Source organism: Sparus aurata, chromosome 6, assembly GCF_900880675.1.
Source record: "Sparus aurata chromosome 6, fSpaAur1.1, whole genome shotgun sequence".
NCBI classification, from domain to species: domain Eukaryota; kingdom Metazoa; phylum Chordata; class Actinopteri; order Spariformes; family Sparidae; genus Sparus; species Sparus aurata.
The window spans coordinates 24,812,966-24,829,526 of record NC_044192.1 but is presented as its reverse complement, the minus strand read 5'-3'; the positions used below and the strand labels follow the sequence as shown (position 1 = coordinate 24,829,526).

Sequence of the window (16,561 nt, the reverse complement as noted above, 5' to 3'; positions counted from 1 at the left end):
TTCTCTGGCCTCCCTCCCGCCTTTCAGCTGCTGCTGACAGGGGTCACTCATCCTCCGGAGCCGCTGGGAAAAGGTAGTAACAGCTAGTTTAACTCCATTTAAAGTTCACAAAATACACCGACGCCTAGCAGCGCCTCTAAAGGTAACTAACTAGCATGTAACTAGCCGGTTAGCATGCTAACTTCAGCAGATGTAGACGTCATAATGTCAAAACCTTCTTCCCATTCTGTGGATAATTTTTGAATATTTTCAGCTGAAATCCTTACATGTTGCACTTTTGATGCTAAGCTATGCTAACAGACCACAGCTTATATTCAACAGAAAGATATGAGAGCAGCAACAATTATGCAAGCATGACAGAAAACTTTATAGTGCACTCAAACTATCATCGCAATGTTTATATCAAGATTTGAAATTAAAAAACATTGTAATATGTGTCATTTAAATTTCACTCGGCTGGCATCAAAGCAGCGGCTCTGAAACTGGGGGCCATCCTGAGTCAGCGTCTTGTAATTGAGAGGTCGCTGGTTCGATTCTGCATGTTGAAGTGTTCTTCTACAAAAGGTCTGCTAAATGCCCTAAATGTAAATGTCGTGCCACTGTAGGGTGAGTGTGGATGACAAGAGGGGGAATATGGGGTGAAGGTGAGTTGACTGAATATGAGGCATCTGTCCGAGGCACCTTTATAGTTGCTTCCCCTGTCACTGTTAATAATTGTAAAAAATCGAGGGGTGGGGAGCGTGAACTTTGTCTTCTGGAGGGGAAGCCTGGCCTGAAAGAGTTTGAGCACCACTGTATTAAAGAGACTCACACCACCTCCTCTGTAAGCACCGAAAGCCGAGCTCTGCAGGCTGACACAGGGGTCCACACCTGAGAACCTAGAACCGAGAACCTAGGAGGACCTGCTCCGCTTCATGCAGCTGACACACATAAATCTGCAACACATAAGCAGCTCCTCTGGTCGCACACACACACACACACACACACACACACACACACACACACACCCCCACACACACAAACACTAACACACACACACGCACACACACACACACACACATATCAGACATCTGTGCGCACACTCAGCCACATATTCACTGACAAGTGAAAAAAAAAAAAGTGTGCACAATTCAACTTCCTGACTTTTCATTTCGCCGATTGCACCTCTTCCTCTGCCAGCCAGTGAGTCGTCAAATGTGCGTTTGCGTAATCCTGGGCCCAATTCACGCAGTTTTGTTACGGTAAAGAATGGCGGATTAGTTTATGGAGCTTCAAAGCCAAATATAGCATGTGAGGGGATTACAGACACATCAAAGAATATGGATGGAGAATACATTAGGGTGCAGTCTCATCTTCCATCTCCCCCCCACCGTCTTGTTTCTCTGCTTTTTTCTCAGAAGGAGTTCAGCGAGAACATTGGCAGTGGATGCATCCCGTTTTATTTATCTATTTTTTTAAATTTTTTTTTTGCTCAGCTTAATCCACAACACTGATTTATACGTTTAACAGTCTTATAACGCTGGACATTTGACAGCGGATGATGACTGTTTTTGGTGTTTCTTGTACTATTTTTTTTTCCGTCAGTGTGTGAATCAAATATATTTTTGATTCACATTTTATATATTCAACTTTAAAAAAAAGAAAAAAAGAGGTCGAAAAAGACTGCGGCACAGTAAAGTTGTGAGTCATATTCTTGTTTTTCGGGTCAGGATATAATCACACGCTGCAGGAAGGAAAAGAAGGGCCATCAGCTAAGATTCCTGCAGTGTGTGTGTGTGTGTGTGTGTGTGTGTGAGTGTGTGTGTGTGCGTGTGTGTGTGTGTGTTGCTGAAGGAAGATAAGTGCCAAATCCGAGCAGGAGAATGAATCGCCGATTTCACCGTGACTGACAGAACCCGAGGGCCGCTGGAGTGAATGTATCTGAACGCCTCTTATGTAATTAGGGTGCTGCTATTTTGACTTCACGTAGCCCTAAATGTGGGGATTATGCTGCAGTTTGGAAATTGCAAATATTAAAAATATCTTCAGGGTGTTATAACCCACACAGCTCGGTTATGAAATGTGCTTTTTACATGATAAAGTGCTGAGGAGGTGGTGGCACGCAGAGGAGGAATCAGGATTTAAAACCTGTAAACATGCCTGCAGAGGACTGAAGGGGACTTAACACATGCTTAGGAAAAATCGGCGCAGCCTAATTATGTAATAGTCCGTACGAGTCTTAAAAGTTCACCAGACGCAAAGTAAGGTGAGGGTGTGTGTGTGTGTGTGTGTGTGTGCCCGCGCGCGCGTGTGTTTGTGAGCGCACCACGCTTGTTTGTGCGCTTTGCTGCCCCACTTGCAGTGGCCCGTTCCCAGCACATCTAGGAGGATTGCAGCTTTATCCTCATAACTGGATGTTAATCTTGTGTGGAATCCAGCACTGCTTCCCCGTGGAGCGTGGCCTGTGCAGCACTAACACCGCCACCTGGTCCCCGGGACAACACACACACACACACACGCACACAACACGGTCAGACTCATAAGCTCCTCTGTGTTTCGTTACATAAAAAGTGATTGTGACTGTGTGCAGGGACTTTACTCTGCATCCAGACTGAGAGCAGTGTTTTTCTCTTGCACCACTGCACGGTCAGCTGGGCTGGTTTTCTACAAGCTCGTACACAAAAAAAAGTTTTTGGAGTTGTGAAATCATTAGCTGTATTTTTGTAATACTGGGAGATGACTTGCTGTACGACTGTCACTGGCCAACTGTCGGTTTTGAACATGAGTCATAGATCGTGAGGAGGATGAGGATTTGGAAAAGTTGGAGTTTTCTCCACGAGTGTGGACTTGACTGCTGCCTGGATACAATGATGTGGTGAAGCCAATTTGCATAGATCATTTAACACAGGAAACTGAAGTGGAGGGAAGCGGGCAAAAACATAGTGGTGTGCTTGTGTTACCAGGTACATTTGCTTAAATGCAGTGGTGTTCCAAACGTTATTAATGTAATTTAACCATATCTAGGAAATAATAACTAGTGAGATTATAATGAAGTTATATTTGCATTCCTTTAAAGCGGCACTGTGTAGTTTTGGAGAAGCAATTCAAACTCAGAAATATTTATTTTCTTGCAACACTGAGCAAACAAGCTTGTTCTCAAAGGATTATAATGTCCTCAGAACCCTGTTTGAAGTTAGTAGGGTGGCAGGGTCCGCCAAATATCAACAAAGTAAAACGGTATGAAACTGTCCTTTAAGGTCAGTTTGTTTATTCAGTCATGGAAACAAAGAGAGTTTGTTTATCTAGTTCGTGTAGACATCACAAATCAATGAATTTCCCCAAAACTACATAGTGCCCCTTTAAGGGCCATTGTAACTGGTAATAATTGAGTAATACCTTATACTTTGATATTTTCCTTAATAATTTACACTAAAAGATAAGGAATAAAACACTAAGAAGGAAGAGCAGCATCTGTGTTTGACTGCACAAAGAGAAAGGATTTCAATTTCCCCTTTAGAAGAAATCTGACTCAGCAGGAGGGGGAAGTGAGCAGAGAGTGACTTCCCATACAAACCACAGCAAATTAACTCCATCTTCTGCCCGAACATAATAACCTCTGCATGCTTTTCGGCCTTTGACCTGAAGGTGTTTGAACCTGCGGCCCCTCCTCTCCGTCATGGGAACAGGCTCCCTCTGTTTATGGCAGTTTAACGGACCTCAGATGTCGCCGCTGGCTCGATGTGCTGTAGGTTTGTAATCTTTACTGCCTGATGTGGGTGTGCTGCCGGGAGGGGCCACACCGGCCTGTCGAGCACGCTGATTGGCTGTTTTATGTTCGATGAAGGCGGGGCTTAATGAGCTGTTGGACGAACTGCGAGTCAATCGAACGCGATTACGCTGCTTTCAAATACTGCTCGTTCTTTTGGATAGTCGTGGAAAGTGCGGTTAAATTAAGGAATCAGCATTTTGTCCCTCAGTTCATTTGACCTTGTTGAGGTGGTGAATTTAACTAAGTGTATTTACATAGGTGTAAATTAAAAACAAGTCAAGTTATTGCACCTTACGTACATACTACTATTGTGCTTGTTACTGTAGTGATTTGTTAAACTTCTTTACAGATTAGTATTCTGCATAAGAAAATGTTCCACGCCTATACAATGTGATGAATAGTTGTAAATTAAACTACCCAACAGTATGTTAATCAGTTACATTAGCTCAACTAGGACCAGTTGCAACATATCCTGTTTAATGCATATGTAGGAGTAACACTATAACATACAGTAATATATACAACTAAGACGGGCTATTCTGCTTCAAAACAAAAACATTTATTTTAAAACTTGATACTTTTACTGATTTTAAACATCAAATTTAGTTTATTTGTTAGGAGGGGGCCTATTCAAACTATGAGTTATGTTGTCTGTAGTGGCTCTGCAGGGAGCTTTCTTACATTAATTCCACAATATTTTAAACAGAATGCCTTTGGAGCTTGAAAGAAAAGGACCATATGAATCTAACAAAGGATGCTTTCCAAGTGCTTTCCATTTCCTGGGAAATGTAGGAATGAGTGGTTTTAGAACTTGACCGATAAACTAGACCAAAAGTCAGTTTACCTCAGCCTTGTTGCTTTCATACATCTCTTGCGAGTCACCCAACTTAGTCACATACAAAATTGGTGGAATACCCCTTTCAGTAAAGAATGTGAATATCTCTTCAGCCTATGCCCATATGTGCCTTTATAGTACTTGCTTATTGTGTTGGGAATTTGCATAATGTAATAGAAATATGACTCAGAAGCTGAGCCAGCATTTCATCTATCAGTACCCATGGTGAATGTTTTAGTGTGGAAAGTGGTTAATGATACTTATTTATCATTTTCCTTTTTTCCCAATCATATTTCCAGATAATTATCCCCAACCCTCCTGTGGTACACCACTGTGATGTGGAGTTTCCACAGCCGTCTGTGCGACCTCCCCCGAAGTTGAGCTGAATAATTCCGACAGTCCATGAAGGCAGCAGCACCGCCTCTAGTGTACTGTCTCAGCGCCGCTCCAACGTGATCGCGTCTGTCTGAAAGCAGCGGTGTGGCTTCAGAGGAGCGCTCACACGCTTCGCTCGTACGCACTTGAAACAGGATGTAGCGGCTGAGACGGAGCACGGAGAGAGACAAGAAGCAGCGAGTTCAACTCCGCAATGTGACAAGAGACCGTTGAGCCATACAATGAGCGCAACAGCGGAGGGGAAGCAGAAGAAGCAGACAGGAGGAGTCCCAATGAGGCAGCTCACCGCCGGCAGGTCTTGACGGCTGCTCCCGCTGACCTGAGACACTCCGCACCGCCGCGGCACCGCACGGTCTGCAGGCACTGAAAACCAAAAAACCCCCAACAAAAGCCAACATAGCCGAAATACTCCAAATCCCTTCGGTGGACGTTGAAAGCGATAATGGCGTGTCTGGGCGACTGCTGTGTGAAGGTTGCGTTGAGGTAAGCCTCCCCTACTACGTCTGTCTACTGGAAATGTGCCGACCTTAGCAGACCACATTGTGTCTGCGCCTCCGGGCGGTCAATTAAACGCATCCCGCACACCTATAGTCTCATTTACTCTTTCACTCCTCAATGTCTTTGCTCATTGTGGCATACAGCGTGTTACACAGCTACAGGGAGAGAGAGAGCATCACACCTTGTTTGCTAACACATGGGTGGTGCTCTGCTCTGTGTTGAAAAGCCCAGCACCACCACCACCACCTCCATACGATTGTCTTCACGTATGGAGGGGAAAGAGTTATCCACAGCATCAGTGTGGTGGATGTGAAGCAGAGGGGTGCGTTCAGGGTTTATCATTGGGTGAGGTGACAAGGACGGCTGCAGACAGGTGCAGGGAGGAGAATGGGCGTTTCTCTCCAAACCATTTTTTATTTTTTTGCATTATTATTATTCTTATCCTCACATGCAGCTGCCTGCAGTCTCACCTTATCCTAAACCATGTCAACTGAACACCTTATATGGCTGAGTTGGCTCTTTAAAAGCTAAAAGCTTGTGCTGCTTTTGTTTTTTTTTGGGTCATTTTTTTTTTTTTCTTAAAGGCTGCCTCTGCAAATGAATCGAGCACAAAGAGATGCTCTCCTCCAGAGCTGTGTCATTCAATGCCTTTGTTGGAAATGGACCCAGAAGCTCGAGCAGCACACAGTAGCATTTTTTTGGATCGGGAGATACCGGCCCGAGCAGCCTATCGATTGTGCACGTGCCAGGACTGAATGCTTGATTTGAAAGATGAGCATATATAATGTGCATGTGCTGGCCCCCGTGAAACTGCGAGGCATGACTAGAGTGGGGTGTGTTTTGCGGCTGCGTCTGTGATCATGCTCATTTTGCAGTGAGGCGGTGGTCCGACAGGCAGAGCCGCTATCCTTTAACTCAGACCCTCCCAGACCTTGTTGTACAGGCCAGTGAATCCCACTGAGAGTCCTGCATGAGAGGATCGTACAGCACAGATGCAGAGAATGAAAGTAGCCTCTCGTACTGTGCAAATGTAAAGAAAGTCATAGTGGAATTTAACTACTCTTCATCGGGGATCCCTTTTAGGTCTTGGGACCCATTTATCGAACTTAGTGGGGGTGGGGGATGGGGATGGGGGGGTGAGAAGCCCTCGCAACCGATGGCCCCATTTCCCCAGGGGAGGCTTTCAGAGTCACTTGTCAATCAGCCGCTGAGTGAGTTTCCTTTGTGCTACTTCACAGCGACAACTGTAACAGGAAGTGGGGAGGGTGGTGCTGCCAAAAAAAAAAAAAAAAAAAAAGACAGCAAAGAGACAAAAAAGGTGAAAGGAGAAGTCAGAGAGAGGAACAGCTGGTGGCTGCTGCTCAACTGAAGTTATTGATTAGAGTCTGGAGAGCAACTCGGAGCCTGTTGATGGAGTGTAGCTGGATGGATGAATGAAGGTGACAGCTATGCACAAACACCACACGTCTGCCTGTGTGTTTAGCTGTCCTCTTTGAGATGACGCAACATCGACACGATCATTTCCTGAACCCGATCAAAAAAAAAAAAAAGGTCCAAGCAATATAATCATAGCAATCAGTTTTATTAGCACGAGTTTCATGTTGTAATTAAACAGCCCCGGCGTAATTATGCGACTTCGCTGGTGGCCGAGCTCCCCCTTCTCATCATGTGTGATCTGCGTGTGTGTTCACATGCCCCGTGAGTTGCCACCAAAAGCCTCTGCGCGTTTGACAGGAAATGGGAAGCCCACAAATAAACACGCGGAGAAGGACGACTTCCTGCAGCATAAGCGACGGTTTCCCCAAATTTCTTTCCCCAGAGAAAGTCGGGCGCTGATAAGAGAGGGACGGTGTTTAATTGCTCCCATGTTGTGCAGACCCTTCAGGGAGACTGCAGGACTGTGTGTGTGTGTGTGTGTGTGAGAGCATGCATTTGGAGGGCAGTGAGTTTGTCATGCGGGCCAACACACACACACACACACACATACACACACTCACACACAGTCTGTGTAGTCGGCATCCATTTCCTGAATGTCTGCACTGCTTTCCCCTTAAACAATGTCCACATAACCAGTGACATGACCTACAATCCTGCATTCAGACCTGACCTCAATGTGGACACACACACACACACACACACACACTGAAGTCAAGTCAAACCTGACGAGATGCATGTAATGGAACTCCCGACTAAGTGGCTGCTGTTAAATTGCATCTGGCTCGGCTGTTTTATCTGCTGCAGGAGCTTAGTCTGATGCAAACAGGCTATAAGACTGAGAAGTCTCCTCCATTATCTCAGTCATTTAAACCCCCACACACAGACATATGTGCAGTTTCACTTCACCTCGAGGGTGCCTCCTCCTCCTCACCCTCCAGCTGATCTCATGTTGAGTGAAGCTTTACGTCGGGGGCTGTCTCTGAGTACGCCTGCGCCACCCATAAATGTCAATAATGCAGCTTTTGTGTTTACGCGTGTTCACGACAGTTAAGACCAGTTTGCATATCGACCCGTCTCTCTGCTGTTTCTCCGCAGCTCCGGCACTTACTCAGCTTCAACGGCTCTCCCGCCAAAGTGCTAAGTCAGCCTCGGTGGCTGCGTATAAATAGACACAAAGACAAATCTGTTTAGTGCTCTTGTGGTCTTTGACCTTGTGACTGTTGCTCCGTGTTCTCACCTGAACAGACAGCTCCTCGAGGCTTTCATCTCCGTCTGATCTGAATGGAGAGACCTGTGGAGGACACCAAGGAGTGATTCAACAGTCCTGTGCGTTTCCTACATTTGTGGTTCGACATGATGACTGATATGGAAATAAATAAGACAAAATATTCAGTGTTCTGTCAAAACCCCATGTGTGCATGACTGGGCTGTTTTGGACAGCTGTGACGCAGAGCACTTTGGCTTAAAGGCGATGGGAGCTCAGCTGAGAGCAAAGATAGTATTTTTTATCTCTCTGGTCCACTACCAGCTCTAAAGTGGTGCATCGCACAAGAAAAGAAGGTTATCATAGATCCATAAAAGTGTTGCCACCTCGTGACCAAAACACCGGCTTCAAAACAAAACAGGAGTCGCAGTGGAATACAACTGCGGAAGGGGCCCCTCACAGCTGATACACAAAAGGCTTTAAATGGGAGGTTTTCTGTTTCTGGATGTATGTCCTGTGTAGGCAACCAGTCTCGCCTGTTTCCTGTGTGTGTGTTAACTGTTTGCCGCACAGGCTCTGTCTGGGTTACAACACCTCCCCAGGGGGGTTGCCTTTTAAAAATGACTGGACTCTGGTGGGAAACTGTGGATGTGTTTTTGTGAGTGTGTTATCAGCCTACAGTATGTACCGGTCACACAGTAGTGCCGCAATGTAATCTCCTCATGAGTGCATTCTTACACTCGGTCTTGACATTCACCCCCCCCACAGCGTTTTTACTGTCACTGGTCAGGAAAAGTGAAAACAGTTTTGCTTTGCTGATTGGAGTTGACGCTGAAGTTGTTTCCAATCAGTGATTCGGCCTCGCTCGAGGGCAGAGGAGCAGGAAACATGACGGGGCACACGCCCAAGTTGTCTGTCCGCAGCTGTGCATCACTTCCTCCTCACGCTGGCCTGCTGGTCATGTGTTTTTTTTTGTTTGGTTGTTGTTGCCCTTCAGACCCATCAGACCCAACAGTTTTGTGTGAATGTCCTTTGTAGCAAGCGTGCTAAAGACGGCGTCTGGACAGTAGGTACTGTATATGCAAGTGATGGAATAAACCTCCGACGTGAGGCCTGACAGTTGATAGAAACATCATGGACAATCAGGCTCAGTGGCTTTACAAGACGATTGTGGCGGAGGAGGTGAAAGAGGTCTGCAGGACAAAGAAGATCCCGAGGTTGTCGAGCGACATCACTTTATCCTGCTTCCCCAAACAAATACACCACACCTCTTAATGACACGTCTGATGACAGGTGTATAGAATAATAGAGCGATTTGATCGTGTTTATGAGACACCCGCCTGTCAGGGAAGTGCTGATTGCGTGCTGATGCATGGGGATTGAAATGGGTTGAGCAACAATGTGTTGTCTGTCGATGAACTTCTTCTCTAGTCCCAAATGGCGTGCTGCTGTTGCAGAATGACTTCCTGTAAGACTGCCGCTGGACTATCCATGCTTTCCTGTTCACTTCCTGCTCTGTGAGCTGCTGATGAGCCCACTGACACGATTCGGTTAAGACGGAAGCCTCAGCAGAGAGCGTGAAACTGCAGGAAAATAGACTTGAAGCTAAGCCTCGGGGCATTTTTCTATAAACCTTCGAGGAATCAGTGTGCTGCTCTGTAGCCCGAGTGAGAGAATCAGCTCAAGTCCTACTTTAGAGGAAGACATTTTTCTGCTCCCCTGTGACGAATAGGCCCGTTGGTCCTGACTAAAAAACTTGGAGAAAACAATCGAAGCAGAGTGTCTACATGTTTGCCTCATCCTTTTATTTTCTCTTGCTCAAGCTCGTCCGCGCAATAAAGCGTGGAGCTGTGACCGAAACGTTGGAAGCTCACCAGCTTTCTCCCCCACTTCGCCCACTCTTTGCACGTGCACACACAAACGCGCACATAGACCTGTATTTATTTGAATTTCATCCATTCGAATTCAGCGAGGAATGAAAGGCCCTTCAGTGTGAGCATTTGCATCTTCCTGTTATCAGGGTGTCATCGTACGTCGACTGGAGCTTAGCTTCCAAACAGCCCTAGCTGTCATCGTTCATTCTGCTTTGGTCAGCGCAAAAAATAATGAATTTCCTAATTCTTTAGCATTTTGGTGAGACTTAAATACATTTGTGCAGTCTGCAATTTAAAAAAAACAACAACTAGTTATTGTGTTGTTGTGGTCAAAAGAGGCATGTGAATGTGTGTGTGTTTGTGTGCATGTGTTTGGGAGGGGGGGTGAGGCGGAGCAGAGGCCCTTTAAACAGAGCACCTCATGGGTGAGCGCAGACAGAGGACACAGTGTGAATGAGTCTGATGTCACTGCAGCTCTTTGTGCTCTGTGCTGAGTTTGCACACATGCACACACACACACACACACACATACACACACGCAGATAAAGACACACATCAAGCAAGGGCAGAGAACTGGAGGGCAAAACAGGGATGAAGAACGGGAGGCCGTATTTTCAGACGGGAAGGGGTGAAAGAGTCAATTTTTGATGTCGTCTTTGTTCGATGAACTGCTCCCTCTGCTCTAAAAAGGAGCAACGCTTCCTGCAATTCAACACAACAAATACAAAGAGAAATCAAAGAGGCAAGGGGACGGAGGAGGGTGGGTGGTGGACAGAGGGAGGAGGAGGAGGGGCGGGGTAGCAAGTGTGTCTTCTGTTGTCAAAAGTGCTACTGTAGCGTGCAAATATGAGCTCTCAGCCAATCGTGCAATCAGTGTGCGTCTGCATGGGGTGCGTCCGTCCGTGTGTGTGTGTGTGTGTGCACATCTGAGCGTCGTGTGTGTGTATAAATAATTTGGGCCCAGCTGCACGTGTTTGCCATATTCCCACACAGGGAGGAAGATGCAGAAAGACGGAGGCCCTCAGGTGTTGTGTCTAGACTGTATATAGATTTTATTCACTTCTCTGTTTTAATGTTTAATGTTCGTCCTAAACAGACTCAGATTATATCCTCTTTGCTTTTTTTAAAGCCGTGAACTAGAAACATGACACAGCTTGCCAGTAAACGAGTGATTCCTTCTCCCTCCCACTCTTATTAATCACTTTATCTCTAGAAACACTAAAACGCATCATTTCTCAGTTGCCAAACTGTGTGATTTTACAGCATTGCGGACCGTAAGCAGGTCAGCGTTTCTGAGGGAGAGCTTCACTGTGCTCTCTCTGCCTCTTCACTGCGTCCATCTGAGGCGGAATTATTCATATTCACAGTGTTTTTCCTCCTGAATTCATTTAAGTGGATTTTTCTTTCGGGCCCCGTGTGACTTTCCTGGACAGCGAAGTTGGATTTAGCCTCCGATGAGGAGTTGTAGATATTAATATAAGACAAAGCATGTGAAGATCTCTGAATTTGGGCCAGGCTGTCTGCTTTGTGTTTGTGTGCATGCTTCAGTGGAGCTGCTGTCAGGGTATGAAGGGGTGTGTATGTGTGTGTATGTGTGTGTGTGCGTGTATGTGTGTGTGTATGTGTGACCAGCTGGCCCATAATCACCTTCAGCGCTAAGTAGCTTAATCGCTGCTGGAGTTTGTGTGTCTGAGTTTGTTTTGTGTTGTTGTGTGTCTGTGAATGGAGAGATGACAGCAGGGTGAGGACGCTTCAAAATTGCTGAGTTCAACTCGAAAAAACCTGGCAAACTTAAATGTATCTACTCTATAGCTGTAGTTTAACAATACTTCCAACACCGTGAAGTGCTAAATAGCAGATGTTAGCATGCCCAAATGGTTCACAAGGTAAACATTACAATGACAATGCTAGCATGTGATGCTGAGCATCACAATCGTAATGTTTGATGTGTTAACTATTTTGGCATGCTAACATTTGATTATTAGCACTTGGAGGTGTTATAAGTATTGGACAAATTAAACCAGGATGCTAGCATGCTAGCATTGTCATTGAAATGTTTACCACGTTAACTGTTTTATTCTAGCGTGTTGACATGCTAACATTTGCTAATTAGCTCTATGAGGTGTCAGAAGTATTAGATTGACATGAATTGACATCAGTATGCTAGCTTTGGCATTGTGAGCATATAAGCATTCTGATGTTAGCTGATGTTGACATTTAGATCCAATCATAGCTGTGCCCTCAGTGCAGCTATGCGGAGTCAAAAACACGGACATCAGACTTTTTCTGTTTCACCATGATGAAAAGTAAAGTCTATGGACACTAGCTTCTGTCGACTGTCAGCATTACAAGCCATTGCGTTGGCTAGTCCAGTACAGTGTTGCGAAGAAGCTAATTGCATCATTATTCATTTACATCACACACTCCTTGAGAAAGAAAGGGCAATAAGGGTTAATTTACGTCAGCCATGTGTAGCTTTTTTGTGTGAACCAACACTATTATGTCATTCTGCTGATTGGCCTTAACACAGTGAAATCAGCTTGTGAAGTGTTTAGACTGATTCAGGAAGTGTTATTAATGAGCATTGAAGTACGTACCGCAGGACCAAGTGCCTTTGAATACTTCTGTATGTTTAAAGACATCAGGATTATTTGCAGATTGTGTAGATGGGACTATGCTACCACCTTGAAGCCTGCACAATAAAGAGGCTGCTCAAAAGCAGCTGCAACTGCTCTCTCACCCGGGAAACAAAGTGTCTGGTGCTCCTGATGACTTCTGGTCACCCTTATTACTTTAATTCTGCCCAGACAGGCCAGCAGGATAAACTAGTTTAATGCCCTTTCTGGTAGAAAATAAGATGAATTTAGCTAAAGCTCATCATCTTATCTGCTCAGCCATCAGACTAATAATCATCATTCCAAGGCCAAGGCCTATCTTTAGGTTTTTCACCTTACCCAAAACACCCCTGCATAGACAAAGAGAATACACGTGTATGTGCATGTATCTGACTGAAAAGCAAGGTCTGTACCCTCTGGCTAGGTTTAAATTCCTGCAGACACACAGACATGGCGGCTGGCTACATTAGCACTCATGCTAAATGCTGTCTGACAGTGAGGGGGGGGGGGGCTGGGCTGGTGGTAATGCTAAGCAACCCTCCAGGGAGACAGACAGACAAGCAGAGTCACGGCAGGAGTCTGCAGCTCTGCAGCTCTTGTTGTACGCCGTGTGTGAAAGAAAAAGCCGAACACTCCCACATGTTTCGGCAGCTGTGTGTTTTCTTGACGTGCAACATTTATATACTTGAAATATACCTCCACAACATACAAGTATTGCACGACACCTTGCATTTTGTGTGGCTGTGTGGGCTGCAGTTGAAGTCTTCTCGGCTCCTAGGCATCTAAACTATCAGATAACACGTGAAACAGCAATTCACATTTGAATAATGCACAAATAGACGCATGTGAGATGCAAAGTACCACCTGTGAAAACATCGACTTCACATTAATGATCACTTTTTAAACACATGTTGACACATTTACACACAGGAGCAGGATGAGGAGTTTGTTTATTTTACATGCAAAGCAAAAAAACTGAGTAGAGTGCATACCTTCACCAAGGCGGTGAGTATAGAAACAGTCCCTTTTTGAACCTACCCATAGATACCAGACACCTAAATACACCTGATTTTGCCATGCCTTATTCCCTGAAAAATGTATTGAAAAACGCCCTATTCTTCGAGAAATGAGAGTGAGAAAGAATTTCTGGATCCAGCCCCTTTATCTAGGACCAGACCAAAAGTTAATGGGGTCTGTTCTCCATCATCCATCCAAGTTTAGTGGAAATCTGTTTTGTATTTTTTGGGTAATCAATCAACCAACAAACTAAACGGACATGGAGGAAATCATAAACTTGGAGAATTAAAAAAATGCATAATAAAAGCACATGTGAAAAAAAGAGTTCTGAACCCTCGATAATTTACAGCAAAATGTGAGCACCACCACATTTCTGCTCTTTATTAAGGACTGCTTGTCGTTGCCACTTTCCTTTTGATCTTAGATCTTTTTATGAACTCTGTACCGCCAGCGCCACTGCAATAATTGATTGTCACACTTGATCCATTTTGCGACCTAATTTGTTTGTCGAGTCCACCACTTTGCACATTTTAGGTATTCACATGTTGGTCCACACAAAAATTTGCACGAATGCATGAAGCACTTTGGCTAAATGCACCCAGCATCCATCACGAATAAGAAATGTTATTCTAATGGCCGTGTGCTTGTTGGAGTTAATTGGCATCAAGCTGACGTTGTTTAGGACCTCCCTGACCTTGACAAGGCCGTCTGTCACCAAAGTCTAGGAAAGGAAGCTAATTTGATTCTTTCTTGTGTTTCCACCTCCCCCCATGGAGCGGCAGACGGACCAGACAAGGGGGGGAGGGAAGGGAAATGAGGAGGTGGGGGTGAGGAAGTGGGGTGGGGATTGACCCAGAATCAACTCTGATGATGCGGACTGATGTGCCCTTGTAACAATGAGAGATGTTCATTTGAAACTGAGAGATGGTTACTAGCCTTTGACAGTGGTGAGAACTTTATTTCTTATTGAATGGCAGAGTTCACACTTTGATGATCAATACTTCCTCTATTATTACACAGTTATTACTATTAGCAATATGAATCATACTGTTATAGTCATAGTCAGGTGAGTTACCAATCTCAGACTTTAACATCAAAGTATGATGCCACTATCTTTCCCAGCTGATGTTCTTCATGTTGTATTCTGGTTTCATTCATAGCCTGCTCAGCTTTACGCACAACTCCGTCCCACTTTACCTGATATTATCAGCATAAAAATGTGATATTTGAGGCCCCTGGAGTGTCCCACAGATCCCAATCTCAAGTCTTGGCTCCACTCCACATTTTATCTTTGATGCTCTGGCTTGTTGTCACGGGACATGGATGTCTTTTCATGTTTTTCGACTGCAAGGACAATAGACAAAAGGCAAAAAGAAAACAATGAGACTACAGTTATGTATGGAGACAGACCTTAAACTTTCGATGACACTGTGTGTCTTTTGATAATAAATTCCTGATGGAGCTGGTGAGAGATTACAGCTCAGTTAGTTGATCTTTCTTCGACAGGCGACCTAGCTCTATCTAGACAATGTAGGACAACTCTGTCCTTGAAGTCTGGCTCAGTTAGGAAAACGCTCATGTTAACATCCATGAACCAGTTTGCTCATCTGTGCTCCAGTGTGCGACACTGCATGCTAATGCAACCAGTCAAACCAATGAGCAGAATGTATGTGAGTGCTGCTCTCCCTTATCGCTGGTTGCCAATCGGCAGCAGTGCCCGGGGCTACAGGGCCGCCAGTCTGCGAGGTTAGTTCGATAGATAAGGGTAACACACAGGCTGTGAGCTGGGGGCATGCGTGTATTGTATGCCATTGTATTGTATATGAGTGTGGTGGTGAATAGACTGCTAGAGCAGCATCAACGAGTGTGTTAAAATGCCTCTCAGAGAATATCCTCTATTGAAAGAGTGCTTGGATGTATGTGTCTGTATGTGTTCAGTTATCATTCTCTGTACTGTGGCAATAGACCTTTCGTTGTTCTCATGTTTTCACATTGGACAGCGTTGAACACCAGTCCATGAAATTGATGTCAGTGCTTTTTTAACATGGGATGTAATTTCATTGGCTGAGAATAGCTGTCAATCACAGTAGCTGTCAGCAGCGAGTGCTGTTAATGTCCTAAAAAAGTGAATAAACCATCAAATTTGAGAAAATGGAAGCAAAAAAGTGTTTGCCATCAGGTCTTATGTGTGTCAGAAAATACTAGGACTTATTTGGATACCATTTTGGTAAAGATTCAGTGAGAATTGCCTAGGACAGGATGGGGGTAGAGGGCGACCATATTTGCCTCTAACTTGCAGTCATTATTAAATTCTTTGCTATTGATCTAATTATGAGTTCAGCTGGGGAAAAGGACCAGAGGGGAGAAATCATAGGGCTGGACGATATATACAGTACATGTAATTGTTATCGTGTTATGGTCATTTTGTGTGCTGGTTTGAGACTAATTAAAAGCCCGGGGAGGATCTCCATCTCTTACCTCTTTATGGGTGCAGCCAAAGGAAAAATATTGCTCCCTTTTAAGAATATCACAAAAAATGACTTTCTGTTCGATATCAGTATTCAAACACTGGTTTTGACATGATTACCATGGCAACGGGAGGGAAGTTTCCAAGCTCTGAAGCATTTGGGTCAGCCCTAGTTGAGTCTGTTTCGAGTCTACACTCACATGACAGTAGGGCAAACACCAGCAGCGGTTAAAGATAATGTCGTATGACTACCAACAAATGGATGTAAAATTCTCAACTAAAGATGTTCAGTTACTGTCCCTATAAGACTACGTATAGCAGAAAATCCTCACAACTTCATACCTGGCATTGGTGAATGTTTGACTTGTAGAATAACAATTAATCAAATTGACTTATTGATTAATCATTTCAGCCTAAATGAGGATAATACCCACATAACAAGATTTTACACGGAGTATGTGGTTATTACA

At 44.6% G+C, this 16,561-nt stretch overlaps 1 protein-coding gene across 9 annotated transcripts in view; it reads left to right on the top strand.

Annotated features, from left to right (window-relative positions):
- The first annotated feature begins 5,010 nt into the window (after window positions 1–5,010).
- The window catches only part of kif21b (kinesin family member 21B), a 64,534-nt gene continuing 52,983 nt past the window's right edge, over window positions 5,011–16,561 (top strand). For all 9 annotated transcript variants that reach the window (XM_030419469.1, XM_030419474.1, XM_030419467.1 and 6 more), the window contains exon 1: window positions 5,011–5,462. In XM_030419469.1, the coding sequence (XP_030275329.1) occupies window positions 5,422–5,462 (41 nt within the window). In that variant the 5' untranslated portion in view covers window positions 5,011–5,421. The remainder of the gene's footprint in view (window positions 5,463–16,561) is intronic.